General features: G+C 47.7%; 1 protein-coding gene and 1 pseudogene across 1 annotated transcript; both read right to left on the bottom strand.

The window, feature by feature from the left end:
* Window positions 1-3,486: 3,486 nt before the first annotated feature.
* On the bottom strand, window positions 3,487-22,152 carry LOC129713287 (fibroblast growth factor 17-like). Its single transcript, XM_055662238.1, has 4 exons — window positions 22,123-22,152; window positions 7,597-7,876; window positions 6,635-6,741; window positions 3,487-3,913 (listed from the first exon to the last, which is right to left on the bottom strand). Exons 1-4 carry the CDS (start codon window positions 22,150-22,152, stop codon window positions 3,620-3,622), a joined length of 711 nt encoding a protein of 236 aa, XP_055518213.1. The 3' UTR covers window positions 3,487-3,619.
* Window positions 8,925-9,029, bottom strand: LOC129713448 (U2 spliceosomal RNA; annotated as a pseudogene).
* Window positions 22,153-26,197: the final 4,045 nt, after the last annotated feature.

Here is a 26,197-nt window from a genome sequence, read left to right as displayed (position 1 = left end):
TTTGTTTAATTAGCCTGTTTTATCTTTGGCAACTTGAATGTTATTAACAGTTTCAAAAGAGACATACGCCGTGTTTAACCCTTCAGTCTGAAGCAAAGATCCTACAGAGAGCAAGATACTCCACTCGATGAAAAATACCTAGTACTGTCGTGGGCAGATTCACGGGTCATTTTCGGCCCCATTTCCGTAACCGGCTTCCGTCTCCGCACCAAAGATCCCGTAGCGGAGCAAAGATACTAGTGCGGAGACGGAAGCCGGTTACGGAAACATCCTCGTAAAAATAAAAGTTATTTGGTAAAAATCTTCTCCTCATTTTCAGAATTTTAATTTATTAACACAAACTGTTCCCCCGCAACGTTGATTACACTGCGGGTCGGGTCGGGTCTGGTTACGGAAATGGATGAAAAAAAGGCCCACGTTCCGCTCCGTTGCGTACTACACGTCAGCCCATTGCATTTAGCAGGAGTTGTCTATCTTGCTCCGCTATAGGATCTTTGGTCTGAAGAAGGGTCTCGACCCGAAACGTCACCTATTCCTTCGCTCCATAGATGCTGCCTCACCCGCTGAGTTCCTCCAGCACTTTTTCCCACCTTCCATGTGCATCCTAGTTATTTTGGCTCTGGTTCTGCGGTGGGTCAAATTACTGCGGGAAACTTTGCAACCTTGTGGAGCTTCTGTAGTCCCATGTGAATTAGATGCCCCCACAGAGTTGCAGGGTGGGATGTTGCAACAACGACTCAAGATTTGTTTTATTCTTGATCTTAAACCATGTATTGTACTTTTGTAAGTCATTTACTGTGCTTTTGTAAGTTATTTACTGTGCCTTTGTATGCAGTTTGTTCCATGTAATGTCTAAGAAAGAACTGCAGATGCTGGAAAAATCAAAGGTAGACAGAAATGCTGGAGAAACTCAGTGGGTGAGCCAACACTTCACGCTGCCTCACCCGCTGAGTTTCTCCAGCATTTTTGTCTACCTATGTAATATCTTCTCTTTTATCTGGACCTGGAGGCTGAAATAAAAGGTAAGTAAGTATTGAAGGGCTTGGATGCATTTCCAAATCAACACCGTGGTCTCGAGTGATACAGCATGGAAACAACAAGCCCTTCGGCCCAACTTGCCCACACCAGCCAACATGCCCCATCTACACTAGTCCCACCTGCCCGCATTTGGCCCATATACCTCCAAACCTGTCCTATCCATGTACCTGTCTAACTGTTTCTTAAACGTTGGGATAGTCCCGGCCTCAACTACCTCCTCTGGCACAAAAAGCTGGAGTAACTCAGCAGGGCAGGCAGCATCTCTGGAGAGAAGGAATGGGTGACGTTTCGGGTCGAGACCCTTCAACATCACCCCATTTCTTCTCTCCAGAAATGCTGCCTGTCCCGCTGAATTACTCCAGCTTTTTGTGTTCCATACACCCACCACCCTTTGTGTGGAAAGGATACTTGGATTACTGGCAGGAGATGTACTATAGCACATGGTTTGGTTTAAACTGGCATCTGCCGTCCCCTTCTGACATACCTCCTCTGGCAGCTTGTTCCATACACCCCCACCACCCTTTGTGTGGAATTAGGATACATGGTTGGATTAACGTGTTTCTGCTTCAGGTTCCTGGGAGTCAACATCTCCGATGACCTCTCTTGGACCCACAATACCTCTACTCTGATCAAGAAGGCTCATCAGCGTCTCTTCTTCCTGAGGAGACTGAAGAAGGTCCATCTGTCTCCTGATCCTGGTGAACTTCTAGCACCATCTGGAGCATCCTTACCAACTTCACAGTATGGTATGGCAACTGCTCTGGCTCCGACCGGGAAGGCATTGCAGAGGGTGTGTGAAAATTGCCCTCATCACCGGTTCCACGCTCCCCTCCATTGAGTCTGTCCAAAGCAAGCGTGTCAGCGGAGGGCGCTCACATCGCCAAGGACTGCTCTCTGTTTACCCTCCTACCATCCGGGAGGCGCTACAGGTCTCTCCGTTCACAGTCGAGGAACAGCTTCTGTTCCGGCGGGGACGTACCTCGGTCTGCCAATCACCCCCCCCCCCCGGACACTTATTATTATTTATTCAAATCGTTTGCTAGGTCGCTCTTCAAGGGAGATGCTAAATGCATTTCGTTGTCTCTGTACTGTACACTGACAATGACAATTAAATTGAATCTGAATCTGAATCTGCACCAGCTGGTTTTATTTAGGCTGAAGATGTACCTCTGATAATGCCGTACTTCTGTCCAAGTCACAGTGAATGTTGGTGCAAGTTGTACCTTGGACTTGCGCACCTCTGAGCACCTTAATGAATTGCTAGCAATCACTAAGGTCATAAGAGATAGGAGAAAAATGAGCCCATTCGGCCCATCAAGCCTGCTCCGCCATTCAATCATGGCTGATCTATCTCTCCCTCCTAACCCCATTCTCCTGCCTTCTCCCCATAACCCCTAACACCCGTACTAATCAAGAATCTATCTATCTATCTCTGCCTTAAAAATATCCACTGACTTGTCCTCCACAGCCGTCTGTGGCAAAGAATTCCACAGATTCACCACCCTCTGACTGAAGAAATTCCTCCTCATCTCCTTCCTAAAGGAACGTCCTTTAATTCTGAGGCTGTGACCTCTAGTCCTGGACTCTCCCACTAGTGGAAACATCCTCTCCACATCCACTCCATCCAAGCCTTTCACCAGTTGTACGTTGATGAGCACACAGAGTGTAGACCATACCATATACAGAAATATTTAAATGATTGTGGTCCCATCCGAGATGTCCTGTGAGCTTGCGAGCGAGATTGTGGAAATACATGTTTAAGAAAGAACTGCAGATGCTCGAAAAATCAAAGGTAGACAAAAAAGCTGGAGAAACTCAGCGGGTGAGGCAGTATCTATGGAGCCAAGAAAAGTGCCTCGACCCAAAACGCCACCCATACCTTCTGTCCAGAGATGTTACCTGTCCCGCTGAGTTACTCCAGCTTTTTGCGTCTATTTTCGGTTTAAACCAGCATCTGCAGTCTGAAGAAGGGTCTCGACCCGAAACGTCGCCTATTCCTTCGCTCCATAGATGCTGCCTCACCCGCTGAGTTTCTCCAGCATTTTTGCCTACCATGGAAATATGGAACTCTCTGCCACAGAAGGTAGTTGAGGCCACAGTTCATTGGGTATATTTAAGAGGGAGTTAGATGTGGCCCTTGTGGCTAAAGGGATCAGGGGGTATGGAGAGAAGACAGGGATGGGATACTGAGTTGGATGATCAGCCATGATCAGCCATCGTTGTCTCTGTACTGTACACTGACAATGACAATTAAAATTGAATCTGAATCTGAATGATCATATTGAAGGGCCGAATGGCCTTCTCCTCCACCTATTTTCTATGTTTCCATGTTTCTATATAATCGGGGAGCGTGTTGCAACCATTCTAAGCATGAATTTACACAACAGCGAAGTCTTTGACATGTACAACTTGGAACGCATTGAACAGCTGTTTATTTTTACAAATATGTGTCATTTTTTTTTTTTCAATTCGATTTTTATTTTATTTTTTTAAAAACCTGCTCCTGTCCGCGCTGCCTACCTATTAAAATGAAGTATAAAAAAATAAAACATCTTATTTAAAAAATATTGCCAGTCCGAGTCTAGGTCCGGTGACGTTTTGGAAGTCGCGTCCTTCGAGACCTTTTGGTGACGGGGTAATTTACAAACTCAAAGTGCCTTTGCCGGTCGCGGTTGGGGAAGAGAGGCTCCCCTTTGAACAGTCTTTTCATGAAGTGGACTTCTCTCTGGTTCTGCCTGGTCTTGGTTGCTTTCCTGGGCTGGCCTTTCCTGGTGAATGCCATGTACCATCCTTCATATTTGGTGTTCCTCAATGCTGTGTAGTTATTTTCCAGCAATATTTCTGTGAAAATGCAGTCCTTGCCCTTGCCGACCAGCTGCAAAAATAATCAAACAGGGCGGTCAATAAATGCAGAGGAACCTCGATCACATTGCTCACATTGAATGGCTGGTGCTGGCTCGAAGGGCCGAATGGCCTACTCCTGCGCCTGTTGTCTATTGACCACGAATTGGTCAGCTATCCCTTCTCTCCAGAGATGCTGCCTGTCCCATTGAGTTATAGACAATAGACAATAGGTGCAGGAGTAGGCCATTTGGTCCTTTGAGCCAGCACCGCCATTCAATGTGATCATGGCTGATCATCCCCAATCAGTACCCCGTTCCTGCCTACTCCCCATATCCCCTGACTCCGCTATTTCTAAGAGGACTGCAGATTTTTGTGTCTAGGGTTTAAACCAGCATCTGCAGTTCCGTGCTACACAATATCCTGTAACTCGTTTTCCCAAATTCTGAAGTGTACACAGCAGGCATTCCACATCCTTGGGATGAGCTACATTGCAACGCAAACAGTAATGCTTGGATTGACACAAAATGCTGGAGTAACTCAGCGGGTCAGAGCATCTCGGGAGAAAAGGAATAGGTGACATTTCGGGTCGAGAATCCTTCTTCAGACCCACAACATCACCTATTCCTTCTCTCCAGATATGTTGTCTGACCCGTTGAGTTACTCCAGCTTTTTGTGTCTATCTTTGGTTTAAACCAGCATCTGCAATTCCCTCCTAGGCAATGCTCGGAAATGCTGGTTCACCCTTGCTTATGGCCCTGTCCCACGGTACGAGTTCATTCCAAGAGTTCTCCCCGAGTTTGTCCTGATTCGAACTCGGAGATTTACGGTAATGGCCACTCGTCGGTACTCGGGGCTCTCGTGGACATTTTATCAACATGTTGAAAAATTTTCACGAGTCTTCCCGTGATTACCTGCCATTAGCGAGTCTTCCCGAGTACCTGCCGTTAGCGTTGCGAGCCGCTAAGAGACGTCCCCGAGCTCCGACGTACCCGCTACGTTCATTCTCCGTGCTTACCACGAGTTTGATTTTTTTTTAACTCGGGAGAGCTCTCGGAATGAACTTGTACAGTGGGACAGGGCCATTAGTTTTTCAATCGGGCTCCAGGATTAAACTAATCATTATCACCATTGTTGAGTTCCCCACCATCAACATCCAGGCCAATAACTCCCTGGAAATGATTCCACCCATAAATTGTCACAGATCCGCTCCACTAGGGTGAAACGTTTTATTTTTTGCAAAAATTGATTCATGTTCATAGCTAAAGTATATCATAGTGACTCGAGTCATAGACACAGAGTGGAAACAGGCCCTTCGGCCCAACTTGCCCACTCTGGCCAACAATGTCCCAGCTACACTTGTCCCACCTGCCCGCGTTTGGCCCATATCCCTCCAAACCTGTCCTATCCTATCCATGCACCTGGACAACAAATGCTGGAGAAACTCATCCAAAATCAGTTGCCAGTTCCTGCTTTTCCCCCATATTCCTTGATTCCGTTAGCCCTAAGAGCTACTGTAAATCTAACACTCTCTTGAAAACATCCAGTGAATCGGCCTCCACTGCCTTCTGTGGCAGAGAATTCCACAGATCCACAACTCTCTGGGTGAAGAAGTCTTTCCTCATCTCAGTCCTTATTTATAGTGAAGCGAGTGTTACTACATGATCGTTTCGCCGAACACCTCCGCTCGGTCCGCATTAACCAACCTGGCGGCTCAACACTTCAACTCCCCCTCCCATTCCGAATCCGACCTCTCTGTCCTGGGCCTCCTCCACGGCCAGAGTGAGCTCCACCGGAAATTGGAGGAGCAGCACCTCATATTCCGCTTGGGCAGTCTGCACCCTAGCGGCATAAACATTGAATTCTCCAATTTCCGGTAGCCCTTGCTGTCTCCTCCCCTTCTCAGCTCTCCCTCAGCCCTCAGGCTCCTCCTATTCCTTTTTCCTTCCTTCTGAAGAACCCTTCTTCAGACTGAAGGAAATAGGTAACGTTTCGGGCCGAAACCCGGAAGGGTTTTGGCCCGAAACGTTGCCTATTTCCTTCGCTCCATAGATGCTGCCGCACCCGCTGAGTTTCCCAAGCACTTTTGTATACCATTGCTACATCAATCTACAGGCTACTGGAGCTGGTATTGCAGGGAGCTGGGTGATATCTACTGCGGTTTGAGCTGGGCCTCTGCCACTTCCAGACGCTAGTGATCATCACACCCCAGCTTCATCGCTCACACTTACCATATAATATAACCCTATAACAATTACAGCACGGAAACAGGCCATCTCGACCCTTCTAGTCCGTGCCGAACACATATTCTCCCCTAGTCCCATATACCTGCGCTCAGACCATAACCCTCCATTCCCTTCCCGTCCATATAACTATCCAATTTATTTTTAAATGATAAAAACGAACCTGCCTCCACCACCTTCACTGGAAGCTCATTCCACACAGCTACCACTCTCTGAGTAAAGAAGTTCCCCCTCATGTTACCCCTAAACTTCAGTCCCTTAATTCTCAAGTCATGTCCCCTTGTTTGAATCTTCCCTACTCTCAGCGGGAAAAGCTTTTCCACGTCTATCCCTCTCATCATTTTAAAAACCTCTATCAAGTCCCCCCTTAACCTTCTGCGCTCCAAAGAATAAAGCCCTAACTTGTTCAACCTTTCTCTGTAACTTAGTTGCTGAAACCCAGGCAACATTCTAGTAAATCTCCTCTGTACTCTCTCTATTTTGTTGACATCCTAAATGTTTTGTTGACATACCTTTCCAACAAGCTTCCCTCTTCTGTTCATGCAGATGTAATGTCCCGTCTCCGCGCCCCGAATACGCACTCGACTGTCGAACGTGTCCGTTTCCACCAGTAGTTTGGCTGCAAGGAATAGAACGCTCCAGATAAACTTGTAGCAAGGGAACTGCAGATGCTGGTTTAAACCAAAAAGAGACACAAAAAAGCTGGGGCAACTCAGGCAGTGTCTCCGGAGAGAAGGAATGGGGGTCGAGTCTGAAGTAGGGTCTTGACCCCGAAAGGCCACCCATTCCTTCTCTCCAGAGATGCTGCCTGTCCCGCTGAGTTACTCCCCAGCTCTTTATGTCTATCTTCCATTAAACTTGTGGCCGACTCAGGAGAGGTCAGGATAGTTTCAGGATCAGGGTCACAGTTTAAGGATAAGGGGGAAATCTTTTAGGACCGAGATGAGGAAAACATTTTTTTTACATACACACAGAAAGTGGTGAATCTGTGGAACTCTCTGCCACAGAAGGTAGTTGAGGCCACACAGTTCTTATAGAAACTTACAGAATTCTTAAGGGGTTGGACAGGCTAGATGCAGGAAGTTGGGGGAAGTCCAGAACAAGGGGTCACAGTTTAAGGATAAGGGGGAAATCTTTTAGGACCGAGATGAGAGAAAAAATTCACACAGAGAGTGGTGAATCTGTGGAATTCTCTGTCACAGAAGGTAGTTGAGGCCACAGTTCATTGGCTATATTTAAGAGGGAGTTAGATGTGGCCCTTGTGGCTAAAGGGATCAGGGGGTATGGAGAGAAGGCAGGGATGGGATACTGAGTTGGATGATCAGCCATGATCATATTGAATGGCGGTGCAGGCTCGAAGGGCCGAATGGCCTACTCCTGTACCTATTTTCTATGTATCTATCTATCTATGTGGGACAGGGGCATGTGGGACAGCAGTATAAAACTGCAGAGGCAGCAGTGTTAACATCCTCACCATATTTGCTGCCATCTTCAGCGGTTGCGTTGATTCTCTTGCCGAGGATCTGGACGTGCTTTCCGCTGGTGCGACTGTACAGCTGGTAAACGCGGATGTGTCTCCTGCTCAGTTGGTCGGTGTTCCGGGCGTGATCTCTGACGTGCTGATTAAAATTAGGAGACGATTGATTCTCCCCCTTTTTAGTTTGCAAAAGGAGAAATAAAATCAATTTGCTTTTACTGTGCCGGAGCCTGGCGGTCGGGCGCTGTTCACACCGTGTGTCCCAGCCCTGGTCTCTCTCTCCGTCCCGTCACCACCTCATCACCTCCTGGCTCCCAGCGCAGGTTGGGTCTATTCCTGAAGGGCAGCCAAACCCCAACCTCACCATCCCACCCCTTACCACCCTCACCCGCCCAAACCACACACCCTTGACATCAACTATCCATCATAATACCATGACACCATGACTGGTGTCATGGTACACCAGTCATTGAAAGTAGGCATGCAGGTGCAGCAGGCAGTAAAGAAAGCGAATGGTATGTTGGCTTTCATAGCAAGAGGATTTGAGTATAGGAGCAGGGAGGTTCTACTGCAGTTGTACAGGGTCTTGGTGAGACCACACCTGGAGTATTGCGTGCAGTTTTGGTCTCCAAATCTGAGGAAGGACATTATTGCCATAGAGGGAGTGCAGAGACGGTTCACCAGACTGATTCCTGGGATGTCAGGACTGGCTTATGAAGAAAGACTGGATAGACTTGGTTTATACTCTCTAGAATTTAGGAGATTGAGAGGGGATCTTATAGAAACTTACAAAATTCTTAAGGGGTTGGACAGGCTAGATGCAGGAAGATGGTTCCCGATGTTGGGGAAGTCCAGGACAAGGGGTCACAGCTTAAGGATAAGGGGGAAATCCTTTAAAACCGAGATGAGGAGAACTTTTTTCACACAGAGAGTGGTGAATCTCTGGAACTCTCTGCCACAGAGGGTAGTTGAGGCCAGTTCATTGGCTATATTTAAGAGGGAGTTAGATGTGGCCCTTGTGGCTAAGGGGATCAGGGGGTATGGAGAGAAGGCAGGTACGGGATACTGAGTTGGATGATCAGCCATGATCATATTGAATGGCGGTGCAGGCTCGAAGGGCTGAATGGCCTACTCCTGCACCTAATTTCTATGTTTCTATGTTTCTATGTAAATGGCGGTGCAGGCTCGAAGGGCCGAATGGCCTACTCCTGCACCTAATTTCTATGTTTCTATAACATTAGCTCTGTCCTATCAGTCGCGACCCGAAATGTTGCCTATTCCTTCTCTCCAGAGATGTTGCCTCACCCGCTGAGTTACTCCAGCATTTTGTGTCTACCTTTGATTTAGAAACATAGATGAGGGATGTATCAAATATTAAACTGATAAGAACAGATGCTACACTGGATCATAGCCAAAAGGCCTACCAGCATCTGCAGTTTAAACCAGCATCTGCAGCTCTGTTCTATTGCTGTTTCTGTACCTGTTCATCAACTTATCCAATTATTCATTCAGATCAGCCATGATCACATTGAATGGCTGTGCTAGCTCGAAGGGCCAAATGGCCTCTACTCCTGCACCTATTGTCCATTTGACCTACATTCACTTTAAACCAGCATCTGCAGTTCCTTCCTAACACGGTAACATTATCTTTGTTGTTAACTTCTCCCAGCTAACAATTATCTAATCTACATTTTCCTTGATCTGCATTGCCTTTGTCCTGTTTTCACACCTTGCACTTCCCTATCTATGTATCCCCAGGCTGAAGAAGGGTCTCGACCCGAAACGTCAGCCTTTTCTTCTCTGCAGAGATGCTGCCTGTCCCGCTGAGTTACTCCAGCGTTTAGTGTCTATTAGTTTACTTTAGAGATACAGCGTGCGGAACATGCCCTTTGGCCCACTGGGTCCGCGCTGACCAGCGATCCCCGCACACTAACACTATCCTGCACACACTAATTTTACCTGTATACCATGCCAATCAACCTACAAACCTGGGTTACACAAAAAAGTGGGAGAAACTCAGCGGGTGCAGCAGCATCTATGGGGCGAAGGAAATAGGCAACGTTTCGGGCCGAAACCCTTCTTCAGACTGATCGGGGGCGGGGGTGGGTGGGGACAAGAAAGGGAAAAGGAGGAGTAGCCAGAAGGCTGAGGAAGGGGAGGAGACAGCAAGGACTAACAAAATTGGGAGAATTCGATGTTCATGCCCCCGGGGTGCAGACTCCCCAAACGGAATATATCGCCGAACACCTCCGCTCGGTCCGCAATAACCAAGCTGACCTCCCGGTGGCTCAGCACTTCAACTCCCCCTCCCACTCCGTCTCCGACCTCTCTGTCCTGGGTCTCCTCCATGGCCACAGCGAGCAGCACCGGAAATTGGAGGAACAGCACCTTTTGGTTATTCCGTTTGGGGAGTCTGCATCCTGGGGGCATGAACATCGAATTCTCCCAATTTTGTTAGTCCTTGCTGTCTCCTCCCCTTCCTCAGCCCCCCTGCTGTCTCCCCTCCTCCCATCCCCCAGCCTTCTGGCTACTCCTCCTTTTCCCTTTCTTGTCCCCACCCACCCCCGCCCCCGATCAGTCTGAAGAAGGGTTTCGGCCCGAAACGTTGTCTATTTCCTTCGCTCCATAGATGCTGCTGCACCCGCTGAGTTTCTCCAGCTTTTTTGTGTAACCTTCGATTCTCCAGCATCTGCAGTTCCCTCTTAAACACAACCTACAAACCAGCGCGTCTTTGGAGTGTGGGAGGAAACCGAACATCTCAGGGGAAACCCACGCAGGTCACGGGGAGAACGTACAAACTCCGTACAGACAGCGCTCGTAGTCGGGATTGAACCCGGGTCTCCGGCGCTGTGAGGCAGCAACTCTACCGCTGCGCCACCGTGCCACCCATAGATAAAGCAATCGAGACAAACAGGTCCTTTGCCCCATTGAGCCCGAGCTGACCCCCGTACCAACATACACTAATCTGACAACAATCCCAATTTAATTCTCCTCACATCCCTATTGAGGTGTCGCCCCTACAGTCTTTTTGTTTCCCCCTCGAGAAACAAGGAACTGCAGATTCTGCTTTACAAAAAAAAGACCCAAATTGCTGGAGTAACTCAGTGGATCAGGCAGCATACTGGACAACATGGATAGACAGGTCTGAAGAAGGGTTTCAACCCAAAATTCACCTAGCCATGTTCTCCAGAGGTGCTGCCTGACCCACTCAGTTACTCCAACACTTTGTGTCTTTTTTCCATTTTTTTCTCATTAGTTGAGAATAATCTGGTGTCCTTTGTTGTTAGGGGGTTGCCAACTGTCCCGTATTAGCCGGGACATCCCGTATATATTGGGCTAAATTGGTTTGTCCCGTGCGGGACCGTCCTTGTCCCGTGTTTGACCGCTACTACTCGGGTTGAGGGGACTGTCGGGTCGGAGTGCAGCGTCTGGCACTGCCTCACCCGTCCCGACGTAGTGCAGCCCATGGAGTGCAGCAGCAGCACCCCGCCACTGGCCCCGTCCGTCGGTCGGCTGCCCGGCCAGCTGTCCGACCTTCAGACCTTCGCTTACCGCCGACACCACCATGGCCGATCATCGGTGTCCCAGGCCAAAACTCCTCAGCTGCCCGCCGGCTGGGCTTTGTGTGCAGTCCAGCACCCCGGGCCAACTCATCATTCACCCAGACACGGCCCAGTCCGTCAACAAATTGCCGTCGGGAATTTATCCCATATTTTGACCTTTTGTCCCTAATTTGGGAGTTGACGAGCCCAATTTCTATTTGTCTACCCATTCACCAATCTATCAAGCTCTCATCCAAATTCAGCTCCTTTTGACTTCCATCCCCTACAGTCGACAGCTTTCCCCATCTACATGCCTCATCTTCTCTGTTATTCTACCACTCTCCCTCATTCAATTAGTACAGGTTTCAGGGGTTATGAAGAGAAGGCAGGAGATTCGGACTGAGTAGACTTGATGGGCCGAATGGCCTAATTCTGCTCCGATCACTGATGAACATGCCTGTTTGAAACATAGAAAACAGGTGCAGCAGGAGGCCATTCGGCCCATCGAGCCAGCACCGCCATTCAATATGATCACGGCTGATCATCCAGAATCAGTACCCCTGTTCCTGCTTTCTCCCCATATCCCTTGGTTCCGTTAGCCCTAAGAGCTAAATGTAACTGTGACTCTGTGGCAGAGAATGCCGCAAGGCCCTGCCCGTTCCCCAAAATACAGGAAGATTATTAGGTTTAAAGTGGAGGTCTATACTGGAGAGTCCCTCTGCAAATTGCTGCCTAGGTGGTCCCATGGATGTTTCAGAGAGATCTAACGATTCCGCTATCCATTTGCAGCCTTTTCTATTTTTATCATTGAGACACAGATGTTCCTCTCACCACGGCATTTTTTCCATGCCCCCGTGCTGAATCGGGCTTCTAATGTCCACAATACATAAATATTCTCGAATCTCACTTGGTTGTTTCACCTGTAGGGTTTCTGCCGAACCTGAGGTCTCTAGAGGTCTAAATTCCACAGTGACTGTGTCGGAAGGAACTGTTGCAAGATAGACACAAAATGCTGCAGTAACTCAGCAGGACCGGCAGCATCTCTGGAGAGAAGGAATGGGTGACATTTCGGGTTGAGACGTCGGAGTCTGAAGAAGGGTCCCGACCCGAAACGTCACCCATTCCTTCACTCCAGAGATGCCGCCTGTCCCGCTGAGTTACTGCAGCATTTAGTGTCTATCTGAGGCTGCAGTGAATGTCCTGGTGACTCACTTTGTTTTTTAAATGCGGACACATCAACCAATTTTTCTTTCTGTCTGAGTAGAGGGGGCCTGGAGAACGGTCGAGTATAAATCAAAACCCTTGAACAACCCTCAGAGATCATTCCCTGCTTGTCTACTCTGGGTATCAGCAGTATTTTGGGTTCTTTATACCTAGTGTTAAAACCAAAGTATCTGAATGATACTGCATGATACTGTCCTTTCAGAAGAAGCACACTAGACAATAGACAATAGACAATAGGTGCAGGAATAGGCCATTCGGCCCTTCGAGCCAGCACCATATAAGATTGTTAAGGGCCTGGACACGCCAGAGGCAGGAAACATGTTCCCGATGTTGGGGGAGTCCAGAACCAGGGGCCACACAGTTTAAGAATAAGGGGTAAGCCATTTAGAACGGAGACGAGGAAACACTTTTTCTCACAGAGAGTGGTGAGTCTGTGGAATTCTCTGCCTCAGAGGGCGGTGGAGGCGGGCTCTCTGGATGCTTTCAAGAGAGAGCTAGATAGGGCTCTTAAAAATAGCAGAGTCAGGGGATATGGGGAGAAGGCAGGAACGGGGTACTGATTGGGGATGATCAGCCATGATCACATTGAATGGCGGTGCTGGCTCGAAGGGCCGAATGGCCTCTACTCCTGCACCTATTGTCTATTGTCTATTGTCTTATGCAACGTTTCAACTTCTTAACGTAGGGTTGGTTCATGGCCCTGACCACGGATGAACAATGGGGAAAGACTGAACGTTATTGCAAGAATATTGATTCCACTGTGGTGGATGTTCATGTTGTATTCTCTTGTGTATTGTGCTATTTCTGATTGTTTGGCTGCATGCTAAATCATATTCCACTGGACCTTAATTGGTGCATGTGGCAAGAAATATGAACTTGCCCTTGAGTTAAATGGCAAAAATGACACAATTATAAAGTGGATTGGGTTTGAGTTCAGTAACGCCTGCCTTTGAGATGATGAAGGAAGCTACTAAACGCAAGGAAACGCCGCAAACTGCAGATGCTGAAATCTGGAGGTAAAGTCAAAGTGCTGGAGAAACTCAGCGGGTCAGGCAGCATCTGTACAGAGAATGGACAAACATTGTTTTGGGCTGGAAGGAACTACAGATGCTGATTCCACAGGATAGACTTGGTTTATACTCTCTAGAATTTAGAAGATTGAGAGGGGATCTTATAGAAACTTACAAAATTCTTAAGGGGTTGGACAGGCTAGATGCAGGAAGATTGTTCCCGATGTTGGGGAAGTCCAGGACAAGGGGTCACAGCTTAAGGATAAAGGGGAAATCCTTTAAAACCGAGATGAGAAGAACTTTTTTCACACAGAGAGTGGTGAATCTCTGGAATTCTCTGCCACAGAAGGTAGTTGAGGCCACAGTTCATTGGCTATATTTAAGAGGGAGTTAGATGTGGCCCTTGTGGCTAAGGGAATCAGGGGGTATGGAGAGAAGGCAGGTACGGGATACTGAGTTGGATGATCAGCCATGATCATATTGAATGGCGGTGCAGGTTCGAAGGGCCGAATGGCCTACTCCTGCACCTAATTTCTATGTTTCTATGTTTCTATTCAGAAACCGAAGATAGTCACAGAAAGCTCAGCGGGTCAGGCAGCATCTAATGGACAAAAGGACGAGGTGACATTTCGGGTCGAGACCCTTCTTCAGACAGTCAGAGGGAGAGGGAACCGAGAGATACAGACTATGATGTAGAGAGATGGTGAACAAGTGAATGGGTCAGGACTCTTCTCCAGACTAATGTGGTGAGAGGGTGAAAGCTGGTTTCCTCCGCAGCTGCTGCCTGAGTACAAATACAGTATCACCAGTGTATGCAGGATATAATACACAGTGGTCTGTTCCACTGTAATATCTCAAGGTATGTCTACTTTGAAGAAATTCTCCCCCTCTCTCCGACAAAAGTTCAGCACCATCCTCTCTGCCTTTGAGTTGTCCTTTTGTCCATGTTCATATCTCCTTACTTCCCTCTCCCCAGACTCTCGGTCAAGAAGGTTCTCGACCCGAAACGTCACCCATTCCTTCACTCCAGAGATGCCGCTTGTCCCGCTGAGTTACTCCAGCGTTTTGTGTCTATCTGAGGCTGCAGTGAATGGCCTGGTGACTCACTTTGTTTTTTAAATGTGGACACGTCAACCAATTTTTCTTTCTGACTGAGTAGAGGGGGCCTGGAGAACGGTCGTGTATAAATCTAAAGCCCTTAAACAACCCTGTGAGTTCATTCCCTGCTTGCCTACTCTGGGTATTATCAGTGTTTTGGGTTGTTCAAACCAAGTGTCTTCATCCCCCTTCTGGTTCAGCCACTGTCCTCTCATAGGGCTATGTGTATGAAAGAACTACAGATACTGGTTTAAACCGAAGATAGACACAAAAAGCTGGAAGATGTTCTTTGGTCAGTCCGAAACTGACCGACATCCCAGCAGAGTGAGATGTCCGTCAGGGAATGTTGCCGACTGGCCCGCTGCAGACTGCAGGAGTACGTGCTGAGGGGCGCACTGAAGCTCGGTGCAGCCAACACCAAGGCTCGGTGGGGGAGGGCCAAGTCTAGGGTCCATCCTCTGCTGGACATGAGGGGAGGGGGGGGGGAATAAGGGAAGGGACATCACCCCAGGTGCATCATTCACCGAGTTGTCTGAAGTTTCTGCACTACATTAAGGGTGGTGAACCTGTGGAATTCATTGCCACAGTGGGCTGTGGAGGCCAAGTCAATGGATATATTTAAGGCAGAGATAGATAGATTCTTGATTAGTGCGGGTGTCAGGGGTTATGGGGAAAAGGCAGGAGAATGGGGTTAGGAGGGAGAGATAGATCAGCTGTGATTGAATGGCAGAATAGACAATAGGTCCCAGAGTAGGCCATTTGGCCCTTCGAGCCAGCACCGCCATTCAATGTGATCATGACTGATCTAGTAGACTTGATGGGCCGAATGGAATGAATGGCGGAGTGGACTTGATGGGCCGAATGGCCTAATTCTACTCCTATCACTTGTGTCCTTATGAAACCCCACACGCACACACAGAGAGAGAGAGAGAGATGTCCATGGAACCGGGCAGGTTAGCAGCAGCGATGAGACTGGGAAAGGGATGGTGGCTCCCTCTAACATAGCTCATAAACGGCGGGAGTGGGGGGGGGTTTCAGACCTGGATTGAGAGGTGATTAAGCCCTGCCTGCCAGCTTCAAGCAGGATTTGTGCCTCAAAGCCCCGGCTCAAATTAGCTGAAGCCGGTCCTAAAAGTGGTGACTGAGTAGTGGAACACGGTGGCTTTCCAGCGGGGAATCTCACTTTTGGAAAATGCACAGCCGTTCCTGCTAATTTTAACCATTTGCCCAGAGATAAGAGTTCGCTTGGTGTTGGAGACAAACTATTTATATCAGGACTAAAATAAGATTCCCATGATAAATTTACCATGCAGGTTAGCACCGAGGTTAGGGGAGAAGGGAGGGAGGGGGTGCAGTTCTCCCGAAACTGTTCACAGACCAGGTTAACCCTTTGCACACAATCATAGAGAATAGGTCAGGAGTAGGCCATTCGGCCCTTCGAGCCATTCAATGGCTGATCATCCAAAATCAGTACCCCGCTCCTGCTTTTCACCCGTATCCCTTGATTCCGTTAGGCCTAAGAGCTAAATCTAAACTCAATCTAAAGCCAACTCAGTCAAAATCATCTTAAGCCAACATTTTCCGCCAGACTTTATTCCTGTGGAGCAAGGCATCCCAGCATTGAACCCATGAGAAAATCCTCTCCAATCTACCCTCTTGCCTTTGTGAGTGCTTCACAACAGCACCTAGAGGTGATTCTTTTATGAGGACATCAAAGCTCAGGGTACAGGCAAAGGCCATTCGTCCCATCAAATCCCTGCTAGTCAAAACAGGACAAATGACATTTACCACCTCTTGGTCATTGGCCTTGATGGCTGCAGCAGGCCAGTTCATCATCCAAATGCAGTGTTTAAGAAGGAACTGCAGATGCTGGAAAAATCGAAGGTAGACAAAAATGCTGGAGTAACTCAGCGGGTGAGGCTGCATCTATGGAGCGAAGGAATAGGTGATGTTTCGGGTCGAGACCCTTCTTCAGACTGATGTCGGGGGCGGGAGAAAGACTGGAAGAGGTGAAGACAGCAGGCTTGTGGGGGAGCTGGGGAGGGGAGGGGAAGGAGGGGGATTGCAAGGATATTGTCTAAAAACTGTGACTCCTAATGTTACAAATGTTTGTGCAACCACCACTCTCTCGTATTTAGCTGCTGAGAGTAGTGTTTGCTGGTAGCTGGAACTCAGGGCCTCACTAGCCCTCTGTCCACATATGAAATATTTGTTGATAGTTTTGAACCTCTCCGCTGAGTTCTACTGACTCATATTTTCACGCTGGAGAATTATAGTTATGGGAGATTAAAAAGGCTGGAGTTGTTTCATCTGGAGCAGAAGCATCTAAGAGGAGAACTAATCAGCCCTCTTAATATCACATACCTGTGATTCTCCAGCATTGATAAGTTCCATGTTAGCAGGTTCACCAGACTGATTCCTGGGATGGCAGGACTTTCATATGAAGAAAGACTGGATAGACTCGGCTTTTACTCACTTGAATTTAGAAGACTGAGGGGGGATCTTATAGGAACTTACAAAATTCTTAAGCGGTTGGACAGGCTAGATGCAGGAAGATTGTTCCCGATGTTGGGGAAGTCCAGAACAAGGGGTCACACAGTTTAAGGATAAGGGGGAAGTCTTTTAGGACCGAGATGAGAAAATCATTTTTCACACAGAGAGTGGTGAATCTGTGGAATTCTCTGCCACAGAAGGTAGTTGAGGCCAGTTCATTGGCTATATTTAAGAGGGAGTTAGATGTGGCCTTTGTGGCTAAAGGGATCAGGGGGTATGGAGAGAAGGCAGGGATGGGATACTGAGTTGGATGATCAGCCTTGATCATATCGAATGGCGGTGCAGGCTCGAAGGGCAGAATGGCCTACTCCTGCACCTATTTTCTATGTTTCTATCTCTGCTGCTAACACCTCCTTCCTGTGGCACGGTGATCTGAAATATACATTGTACCCTTCACCATGTGTAGGAAGAAATTGCACATATTGGTTTAAAGCGAAGATAGACACCAAAAGCTGGAGTAACTCAGCGGGTCAGACAGCATCTCCAGAGAGAAGGAATAGGTCACTGTTCGGGGTCGAGACCCTTCTTCAGACTGGAAGGGTCTTGACCTGAAACGTCACCTATATCTCTTCTTTAGATATGCTATTTGACTTGCTGAGTTACTCCAGCTTTTTGTGTCTATCTAACAGCTTCACCATGGCACCTTATGCCATTCGATATGACTTCCTATGTTACATCTTGTAACTAAAACTAAAATTGTGTAGGTGCAGTATATAGAAATACAATAGATAAAGACACCGTGTTGTATGGAAGTTAGACAAAAATGCTGGAGAAACTCAGCGGGTGAGGCAGCATCTATGGAGCGAAGGAAATAGGTGACGTTTCGGGTCTCGACCTTCTTCAGACTGATTATCTATGGAACGAAGGAAATAGACAACATTTCGGGCCGAAACCCTTCCGGGTTTCGGCCCGAAATGTTACCTATTTCCTTCGCTCCATAGATGCTGCCTCACCCGCTGAGTTTCTCCAGCATTTTCGCCCACCTTCGATTTTTCCAGCATCTGCAGTTTTTTAAGTTGTCTGGACATTTGCTGCACTATAACAGTGCCACATCCTGAAACGCCAACACAAGCTAAAAGGTTTCACTGGCTGAATATCATGTGGTGGGCTGGGCGACTGCAGGTTCTGCTGTCCAGTGCAGTGGTAACACAAATAAATCTTCCGCATTGTACATTTGCCACCAAGGCCGCTCTCTGTATATGACCTCAAATCCATGGGGCACATCCTGAAATAACCCAGCCAGTGAGCGGGGAGATAGAGAGAGAGAGAGAGAGAGACATTGAGATCTTTGCCTCTCTTCCTGGGGTACATTTCCATTCTTGCTTTTTAAGAAGGCAGGAACGGGGTACTGATTGGGGATGATCAGTCATGATCACATTGAATGGCGGTGCTGGCTCGAAGGGCCGAATGGCCTAATCCTGCACCTATTGTCTATTGTCTAAGAAGGTCACAGTGAAGAAAGGGAATGGTATGTTAGCTTTCATAGCAAAAGGATTTGAGTATAGGAGCAGGGAGGTTCTACTGCAGTTGTAGAGGGTCTTGGTGAGACCACACCTGGAGTATTGCGTACAGTTTTGGTCTCCAAATCTGAGGAAGGACATTATTGCCATAGAGGGAGTTCAGAGACGGTTCACCAGAATGATTCCTGGGATGTCAGGACTGTCTTATGAAGAAAGACTGGATAGACTTGGTTTATACCCTCTAGAATTTAGGAGATTAAGGGGGATCTTATAGAAACTTACAAAATTCTTAAGGGGTTGGACAGGCTAGATGCAGGAAGATTGTTCCCGATGTTAGGGAAGTCCAGGACAAGGGGTCACAGCTTAAGGATAAAGGGAAAATCCTTTAAAAACCGAGATGAGAAGAACTTTTTTCACACAGAGAGTGGTGAATCTCTGAAACTCTCTGCCACAGAGGGTAGTCGAGGCCAGTTCATTGGCTATATTTAAGAGGGAGTTAGATGTGGCCCTTGTGGCTAAGGGGATCAGAGGGTATGGAGAGAAGGCAGGTACGGGATACTGAGTTTGGATGTTCAGCCATGATCATATTGAATGGCGATGCTGGCTCGAAGGGCCGAATGGCCTACTCCTGCACCTATTGTCTATTGTCTAAGAAGGCCACTATTTTTACACTTTTCTATAAAGCCCGTATCGCTTCTCCCCAGGGACAGCAGACAGCATTGTAAACATGGAACGGCTTAGAAAGGCATGGCAAGAGTGACTTGCAAATAAAGCCCCTGGATGGCATTGCTGAGACTGGTGTAGAATGGAAGTCAGGGAGCAAGCAGCCCTGTAGAACAGGGAATGGATGGCTCATTTCCCTCCAGAAACATCTCCCCAAGTAAATGTTACCAACATGGATAATAAGGCTTTCGGAAATCTCATTGCACAAGTAGAAATATCAAACAGGTGACCTGCAACCTCCTACCACCCCCATGTGTTGAAAACCTTCCTCGACTATGAAGAAAACCGGCTTCGACTAGACCTGTGACTAAAAAATTATCGATTTTTAAAACGGCAACCTATTTTTAGTTGGGGGGGGAGAGTCATTTCTAATTCATTTTCCATTTATAATGTGCCTTTCGCAATCTTAAGCTGTTCCAGAATGGTTTACAAATATGCAAAGTCAAGAGTGTGAAATAGAGGATAGACACAAAACGCTGGAGTAACTCAGCGGGACAGGCAGCATCTCTGGAGAGAAGGAATGGGTGACGTTTCGGATCGAGACTCTTCTTCAGACTCAGTGTAAAATAGATACTGATGCTGGATAAACATATATAAACAAAGTGATGGGAGAGAACTCTAGATATATATACTACTATAAATAAACATGATCTTGCACAGTTCTTGTTTCATGGTGACCATACTCATGTCCTTGTTCATCTTTACAACTTACCCCCTCAGCTGAAGTAGCTTCTCTAGTGATGTCGCTGACTAAACTGAAGCCCACTACTTTAAACCGTCAGTACCAGGAAACATTGGGGGGGGGAAGGGGAGACGGAGATAAGGACGAGTGAGGTTTGAAAATGAGACATCAAAGGAGACAAATATCAAGGAAAATGTAGAGTAGTTCTAGAAGCTGACAACGAGGGGCGGGAATAAGTCATTTCTAATTCATTTTCATTTATAATGTGCCTTTCGCAATCTTAAGCTGTTCCAGAATGGTTTACAAAGTCCATGCCATTCTCAAAATGCAGCCAGTGTTCTAACACAGAGTTAGGATGTGCCAGTCAACTTACATAAGGCCAGATCCAACAAACATTTTGTGTGATAATGATCAGTAATCTGCTCTGGTGGATGTGGATTGAGCACTGGAGTATTCCCTACTGCTAGATTGGTTTAGTTTAGTTTAGAGATACAGATGTGTATGTGTGTGTGTGTGTGTGTTTGTGTCTGTGTCGACTTATTACTGACCAAAGTTCAAAAAAATCGAAATACCTTGAATTTCAAACGGACCACCTTCAACTGATGATGTCACAATGGATAGACTCGCAGGGGGAGGACGAATGGCCATTGCTACACACGGGGCAAGTGCAATTGAAAGAGCACTGGCTGAGGGAGGAAAGGGGAGTGCTGGAATCTTGCATTCGGGAACGGCTTGAGTTATAAGACTGCGCCTCATGTGGGGGCAAGGTGTAGGGAACTTTGGGAGAGCAGACCCAATGGTTCTGCAATTGGTCTAGTGTATATTAAAGCCCACAGCTAACAATGACCTGTTTTGTTTATCGTTGCAACTTTTTTTTGCATATCTTTCATTCATTTGTTCCACATCTCTCCACATCACCGTCTCTATACCTCTCGTAGTTTCACCTTGGAGCATTTGGGCCGGTCAGATAGTCCGAAGAAGGGTTTCGGGCCGAAACGTTGCCTATTTCCTTCGCTCCATAGATGCTGCTGCACCCGCTGAGTTTCTCCAGTACTTTTGTCTATCTAGATGGAGGGGCAGCATTCAAAGCAGCACAGTCCTGTCTAGGGTCGGAGAGAATTCTGCAGAAGCAGCATGGAAACAGGCCCCTTGGGTCAACTGATCCATGTCGACCAAATAGTGAGCAGCTCCATCTTGAGCCCGCCACTATTTGCTGACCTTTGGCACCTATCCCTCTAACTAGGTCATAAAGTCGTAATAATCCCTGTCCCACTTTCCAGCATCCGTCATAGTGGCAGCAGGTCACCGAACATGTTCAACATGTTGAATATCCAGCGGCGACCAGATAATGGTACGACTCTTTGGCCGACTGCTCACGATCATACGGGCTTCACCCTCCAACAGTTCCACCCTCCAGTCTCCAACCCCCTTCAGTCTCAGCGACATCCTTGTGAACCTGCTCATCACACTCTCCCGCTTATCACATCCTTCCAGGCAACAACAGCCACAGGATACACAATATTCCAGGACTCTCATCAGATCTAGGGTGTCGGATTGAGGAGGGGTCTCGACTCGAAATGTCACCCATTATGCTGGAGTAACTCAGCGGGACAGGCAGCATCTCTGGAGAGAAGGAATGGGTCCAGACACTTCTTCAGAGACGTAACCCGTTCCTTCTCTCCAGAGATGCTGCCTGTCCCGCTGAGTTACTCCAGCATTTTATGTCTACCTTCAATATTCCAGGTGGGTTTTCGCCAATGTCTTGTACAACTCTTGTCCTAACTCTTGTACTCAATGTCCCGTTTGATGAAAGCAAGTATGCCACACACATTCTTCACAACTGATAAGGCACAAAATGCTGGAGTAACTCAGCGGGACAGGCAGCATCTCTGGAGAGAATGAATAAGTGATATTTCGGGTCGACACCACTCTTTAAACCTTCAAGAAGGGTCTCAACCTGAAACGTCACTGGTATACACAATATTCTAAGCTCTCATCAGATCTAGGGTGTCGGATTGAGGAAGGGTCTCGACTCGAAACGTCACCCATTATGCTGGAGTAACTCAGCGGGACAGGCAGCATCTCTGGAGAGAAGGAATGGGTCCAGACACTTCTTCAGCGACGTAACCCGTTCCTTCTCTCCAGAGATGCTGCCTGTCCCGCTGAGTTACTCCAGCATTTTGCGTCTAATTCCCTATTGAAAGCCTCCCACTTGCCAGAAGCCTCATTACCTGCGAACAGCCTCTCCCGATCACAATCATAGTCGTGTGATCACTGCTATATGAAGCCCACATTCAGACGCTGTCTGTTCTTGCTAGCGACAATTCCTTTCATAACCACTGCCCGTTGAAACATTCCCAGCCTGCTCCTGCACAGGGAATATCCCAGGCAGCTGTTCACCAGGAAGCAAGTTGTCCTCAGTTGTTGCCTTTAGATCCTATAGCAGAGCAAGATAGACCAAAGATCCTATAGCGGAGCAAGATAGACCACTCCTGCTAAATGCAATGGGCTGACGTGTAGTACGCAACGGAGTGGAACGTGCGCCTTTATTTCATCCATTTCAGTAACCGGACCCAACCCGACCCGCAGTGTAATCAACGTTGCGGGGGAACAGTTTGTGTTAATAAATTAAAATTTTGAAAATGAGGAGAAGATTTTTCCCAAAGGACTTTTATTTTTACGAGGATGTTTCCGTAACCGGCTTCCGTCTCCCGCACTAGTATCTTTGCTCCGCTACGGGATCTTTGGTGCGGAGACGGAAGCCGGTTACGGAAATGGGGCCGAAAATGACCCGTGAATCTGCCCACGACCGTACTACGTCTTTTTCATCGAGTGGAGTATCTTGCTCGCTGTAGGGTCTTTGCTTTACACAGTGTGAGAGTCTGGACACTGGCCTTAACTGCCTCCCTACATTCAGTCCGGCTGACTTCAGGTCTGAAGAGCGTGGGGTCTCAACCCGAAACGCCACCTACTCCTCTTCTCCACAGATGCTGCCTGACCCGCTGAGTTACTCCAGCCTTTTGCGTCTACCTTTGGTTAACTCACACGAGGGATCCGCAGGAAATTAGACTGGTCATAGACGAGGGGGAGGAGTGCATTTCCGTCTGTTGGCCTTTTGGGCTACTGAGTTACTCCAGCTTGTCGCTGGGTGACCCCTGTTTGGTGGTGAGCAGTCGCCCAAAGAGTCGCACCTTTTTCTGGTCACCGCTGGATTTTCACCACGTTGAATATTTTTGGCGACCTGCTGCGACTATGACGGGTGCCGGCAGTCTCCGAAAAAAATTGCCTAAGTGGGACAGGCCCTTTGACTGTTCTTACCCTATCTGTGCAGCAGGTGACACAATTCTAGTGATGAAACTAGTGCTCAATTATACAAACTAAACGCTGGAGTAACTCAGCGGGTCAGGCAGCATTTCTGGAGAAAAGGAATAGGTGACGTTTCGGGTCGAGACCCATTTTCAGACCCGTCTTGACCCGAGGAGTCACCTGTTCCTTCTCACCAGAGGTGCTGTCTGTCCCGCTGAGTTACTCCAGCTTTTTAGTGTCTACCTTTGGTTTAAACCAACACCTGCAGTTCCTTCCCACACACATGGTACTCCAACACCATGGGCAGAAACTTGTGGACAGTTTTGAAACAGTAGGGGGTTGAGTTGCCTCGGTGGTTATGGGCTGGGAGATGATGAATAGCTTGTGCCTGAATGAATTTACAAGGCACACATTCAGTGGCCAGAACAAACACTTCCTGCATGCATAGATTTCCTGCTAAATGCATGTACTCCAGTACTTTCTAATGGGTATTCTTATCATCCATCATGTGGTATCTTCTGAAAGCCCTCACCCCTACCTTTGAAAAGAGCTTAAGCTAACTCGACCATGATGGGTTAATTGAAATGTTTTAAGCAAGATACCGACAGGCTGATGAAGGAAGTTAGTTCCCATTGGCAGAGGCAGGGGTTGGAAAAGAGGACTTTTCCTACGCACTTAAGGGGGGGGGAAAAGCAGGGGGGGGGGGGGGGGGGGGGGGGGGGGGGGGGGGGGGGGGGGGGGGGGGGGGGGGGGGGGGGGGGGGGGGGGGGGGGGGGGGGGGGGGGGGGGGGGGGGGGGGGGGGGGGGGGGGGGGGGGGGGGGGGGGGGGAGGTATTTTTAAAAAGTGGAGAAGAGGTCGTCTGATAAAATAAAATTGGGAATACACAAGAGCCCAGAACTGACGGTTCGGGAGATTGGATGATCGGGGCATGAAAATATGAAAGCATGGAATTACCAGACTATGAAGCAAACTTGATCCCAACTGCGTTTACGTGTCGCTTGCAGTGGGAACAGAACAATGCAGCTCTCTCTAGCTGCAGGTACAGTGTACATTAGGATGGGGCTGCAAACTTTATGGTGGGGAGGGAATTTGTTTCTCAGTTTGAAAATTTATTTTTGCCTAAAATAAGCCTGTAAACTATTTATTTGTTAATCACGTACATTATTGAGATATGTTAGGATTTAATCTGAGAGATTTCTGCGGCAGAGTGCTCCACTGTTGTGGAGGCCAAGTCAGTGGGTATTTTTAAGGCAGAGAGAGGTAGGTTCTAGAATGGCTCGAAGGGCCAAATGGCCTACTCCTGCACCTATTGTCTATTGTCTATTGATTAGTATGGGTGTCAGAGGTTATGGGGGAGAAGGCAGGAGAATGGGGTTAGGAGGGAGAGATAGATCAGCCATGATTGAATGGTGGAGTAGACTGGATGGGCCGAATGGCCTAATTCTGCTCCTATCACTTATGACCTTATGCTGGTTTAAACCTGACAGAGACACAAAAAGCAATCACTTTTTTAAGACATGAAGGCAGGAAGACCATGTTTTCTTTGGTAAATATCCCAATGTCTAAGTGAACATAGATACAAAAAGTTGGAGTAACTCAGCGGGACAGGCAGCATCTCTGGAGAGAAGGAATAGATGACGTTTCGGGTCGAGACCCTTCTTCAGGCTCGGGGTCTTGACCTGAGATGTCACCCATTTCTTCTCTCCCGGGGATGCAGTCTGAAACCGCTGAGTTACTCCAGTATTTTGTGTCTTTCTTCTGTTTAAACCAGCATCTGCAGTTCCTTCCTACACACCAATCTGTTACTGGCTCCAGCTGGGTTTCAGTGGGAAGTGCGATCATCTCCGACTCAGTGCCGAGTGCCCCATGTCTCATGTCCACCACACAGAGGTCCAAGCTTCTGGTTCAAGAACTGCATTGAGGCAACATTGTACGATCAGAGGAGCTGCACTTTGAAAGATGCTCGTGAAACTTGTGTGGGAATGAACTGCAGATGCTGGTTTAAACCGAAGATAGACACAAAATGCTGGAGTAACTCAGCGGGACAGGCAGCATCTCTGGAGAGAAGGAATAGGTGACGTTTCGAGTCGAGACCCTTCTTCAGACTGATAGTCATCCTTACTAAAATTGAATACAAGTAAAGATTGATTAAACTATTTGGATCAATGTTATTGTCTATATATATGTTTGAGAATGTATTGTTTATCGATGATAAGGGATTAGAAATTCATGGTTCAAAAATATGTAAAAAAGTGATTGTTGCGAGTGGGGTTTTGGCCAGTTGCAGGAAACTGGGGGCGGTACTGCTAGTCCACATGCAATAAAGTGTTCTGGAAAATGACTGCAAGTTTGGTGTTTAGGGTGGACACAAAACGCGGGAGTAACTCAGCGGGACAGGCAGAGCATCTGGGAGAGAAGGAATGGGTGAGAGTTTCGGGTCAGACCTTAGAAAACCGAGAACATAGAAATTAGGGGCAGGAGTAGGCCATTCGGCCCTTCGAGCCTGCACCGCCATTCAATATGCTCATGGCTGATCATCCCCAAAATCCCAGTGATCCGGTACGCCTTTCTCCATACCCTCGGATACCCTTAGAAACAAGGGCCAAATCTAAATCACTCGGAAGATAATAGTCAAGAACTGGCCCTCAATACCCTCTGTGGCAGAGAGTTCATAGATTCACCACTCTCTGTGTGAAAAAAGTCTTCTCATCTCCGGTTTTAACGGATTCCAACCTTAATCCTTAAGCTGTTACCCCGGCATGGACTTCCCAAAATCGGGAACAATATTCCTGCATCTTCAGACCCTTATGAGAAGTGGAAGCCTGTTTAGTTGACGGAGAGTCTCGACCCGAAACGTCACCATTCTTCGCTCCCAAAGATCTGCCGTATTGCCGCAACCGCTGAGTTTCTTCCAGTTTTTAGTTCTACCTTGCGCCTAGTACCCTGGCACTATGCTGGAGTTACATCAGTGTCAAGTCAATGACATGTATTTCTAGAAG

This window comes from Leucoraja erinacea, chromosome 35 (genome assembly GCF_028641065.1).
Source record: "Leucoraja erinacea ecotype New England chromosome 35, Leri_hhj_1, whole genome shotgun sequence".
Lineage (NCBI taxonomy): Eukaryota > Metazoa > Chordata > Chondrichthyes > Rajiformes > Rajidae > Leucoraja > Leucoraja erinaceus.
The sequence above is the reverse complement of the archived record's forward strand: the minus strand, read 5'-3'. Positions and strand labels throughout refer to the sequence as shown.